This window comes from Gadus macrocephalus, chromosome 10, assembly GCF_031168955.1.
Source record: "Gadus macrocephalus chromosome 10, ASM3116895v1".
Lineage (NCBI taxonomy): Eukaryota > Metazoa > Chordata > Actinopteri > Gadiformes > Gadidae > Gadus > Gadus macrocephalus.
In genome coordinates, this window is record NC_082391.1 from 4,588,155 (window position 1) to 4,590,654 (window position 2,500).

General features: G+C 52.6%; 1 protein-coding gene across 1 annotated transcript in view; it reads left to right on the forward strand.

The window, feature by feature from the left end:
- LOC132466490 (X-linked interleukin-1 receptor accessory protein-like 2) overlaps positions 1-2,500 on the forward strand; it is a 152,263-nt gene that overhangs the window by 148,099 nt on the left and 1,664 nt on the right. Inside the window, exons 5-6 of the mRNA XM_060063741.1 lie at positions 774-960; positions 2,211-2,421. Of these exons, the coding sequence (XP_059919724.1) occupies positions 774-960; positions 2,211-2,421 (398 nt within the window). The remainder of the gene's footprint in view (positions 1-773; positions 961-2,210; positions 2,422-2,500) is intronic.

Genomic DNA, 2,500 nt, shown 5'->3' on the forward strand with positions numbered 1-2,500 from the left:
CACAACACACTTACATGTAAACACACACACACACACACACACACACACACACACACACACACACACACACACACACACACACCACACACACTATTATATACAGGGAAAGAGTTTCTGCACACACAGTATATGCATTCAGATCATGGAATGCAGTAAGTGAGTGTGAAGTGATTGCGTCAGTGCTTGTAATGTACTTGATGTCGTGGGCAGGAGGGAAACATATATTATAGTCCTCACCGAGCTGTCCATGACTGAAAGCATCTGCCTCTTTGGACAGATATAACAAGTCGATACAGGCAGCAGTCCGCAGTGGGATCAATAAGGAAACATGCAGACTCTGTGTCTGTCTCCTGTCTCATAATGATAGCAGACACACCTCACACCTGGAACATGTGATCAGCATAGGGGCATCGCAAACCACAACAACCGCCATTCTGAGATCGCTGTCTAAAAAGCTGATGTCCTCTCTGTGTTACCCGTTCCTGGAAGCTCAGTGAGTTGGAGAAAAAAGTGGAGGATCCATTGCTTATGCCTGGATAGAGAATCTTGAGCTGGACTCTTTAGTAGCTCACCTATTGTTCAAAAGTATCTGTATGGTTGATGGGGAATGTAAACAATCGGGTCAATGTCTTCATTGCATTTAAACCGACATTTCATCGATTGTGTGTGTGTGTGTGTGTGTGTGTGTGTGTGTGTGTGTGTGTGTGTGTGTGTGGTGTGTGTTGTGTGTGTGTGTCCGTGTGTGTGTGTGTGTGTGTGTTCTGCCCTTGCAGGAACTCGACGTACTGCATGAAGGTGTCCATGTCCATGACGGTGGTGGACAGCGACGAGGGACGGTGCTTCAGCAGCCAGATCCGCCACCTGGAGAAGGCGGAGATCACGCGCAGCAAGATGATCACCTGCCCGGACATCAAGGACTACATGGCGCCCTTCAAGCAGCCCACCATGACCTGGTACAAGGTGAGACAGAGAGGACAGCGGAGGGGGAATGTCTGTGGTGGACAACTGGTGTGTGTCTGCCACATCAGGGCCAACACAGGTCAGAGCTGCAGTGACGAGGTGTGTCCTTGCATCGTCTTTAAACACAGAGGTGGCTTACTTCTGAAACAACCGTCTATGTACACATGTGACGGCACTGTGACAGTATCCAGCCCCGCCCCCGTGACTCTCTCTTTATCCTTGCGTCAGAATTAAGAGGCGCCCCCAAGCCATCTTTCTCTGACGTCAGTATCAAGCCACACACCCATAACTCTCTCTCTCTCTCCCTCTCTGTCTTGTGTCGGTACTAAGCTACACCTCCACAACTCCCTCTCTATCCCTCCCCCTCTCCCTCTCTCTCTCTCTCTCTCTCCATCTTTCTTACATCAGTACTAAGCCACAACATTCTATCTTGCCCTATTTCTCTCTCTCTCTCGCTCTCGCTCTCGCTCTCGCCCGCTCTCGCTCTCTCTCCCTCTCCATCTCTGTCTCTCTGATGCTCTTATTCTCACAAGTCAGTACCGAGCCATGCTTTCACAGCTCTCTCACTCTCTCTCCGCCCGGGAGATGCAGCAGCCTAATCCGTCTCTCGCCCAACTTTGCAGAGCACACCGTCTATTCTTCACCAAAACATTGCGATTCGCGGCTCTTAAATGGCGGACTGCCGGGCCGTTCTCTGGCCTTCTCCGAACAGCAGAGAGGAGAGCAATGTGCTTCACACAACGGCTCCCAGCTATAGCTCAGTGCACGGCCCCATTCCTCTAGGCGAGCCTGCAGCTGAACCACCCTACACGATACAGACATTATTAAGGCGCCGTGGCTGCATGTTTATCCCCGTATCTACATCAAGGAGTAGGGCTACAACTAGGAGGGCCCGGGGCTCTCTCTGGAAACTCAGCCCAGAGTTTCAAAGAGTTTCAGCCTTGATTGGTTCATCGATATTATAACTACGGGTGCTTTCGTGTGTGTATATGTGTGTGTGTCTGTGCAGTTGTACCGATGTGTGTGTGTGTGCGTGTGTGTAAGCAGGGATAAGGGTTTGTGTGTGAGGGAGCGATGAGAGAAAGGCAGCTATGCACGTACAGAAAGGGAGAGATAAAGCACATGCACGTGTGTGGACGTGGAGGTGTGTGGACGTGAGCAGATGCGTGGGTGTTCACGCTCTACACCGTTTGTCATGGACCTCATTTCATCCAGCCCTTCTTCCTCCTCCTCCTCCTCCTCTTCCTCAGGAGTGTGAGCGGGTGGAGTGGCGCAGCGCCATGGTGGTCAACACCACCCACGTCTGGATCCCAGAGGTGGAGGAGGACGACGGGGGCAACTACACCTGTGAGCTCCAGTACGGCTCCAGGCTCGTGCGCAGGACCACCCAGCTGAAGGTCACAGGTAGGCCGGCTCCGGGGTCTGGAGGGGGTGGGGGGCTTCGGTGTGTCGGGGTGTTGGGTGTGTGTGGGGGGGGGGGGGGGGGGGGGTTGTTCGATTTGGATGCTGGATCAAACAGATGCGTTGATGAGCGACCATC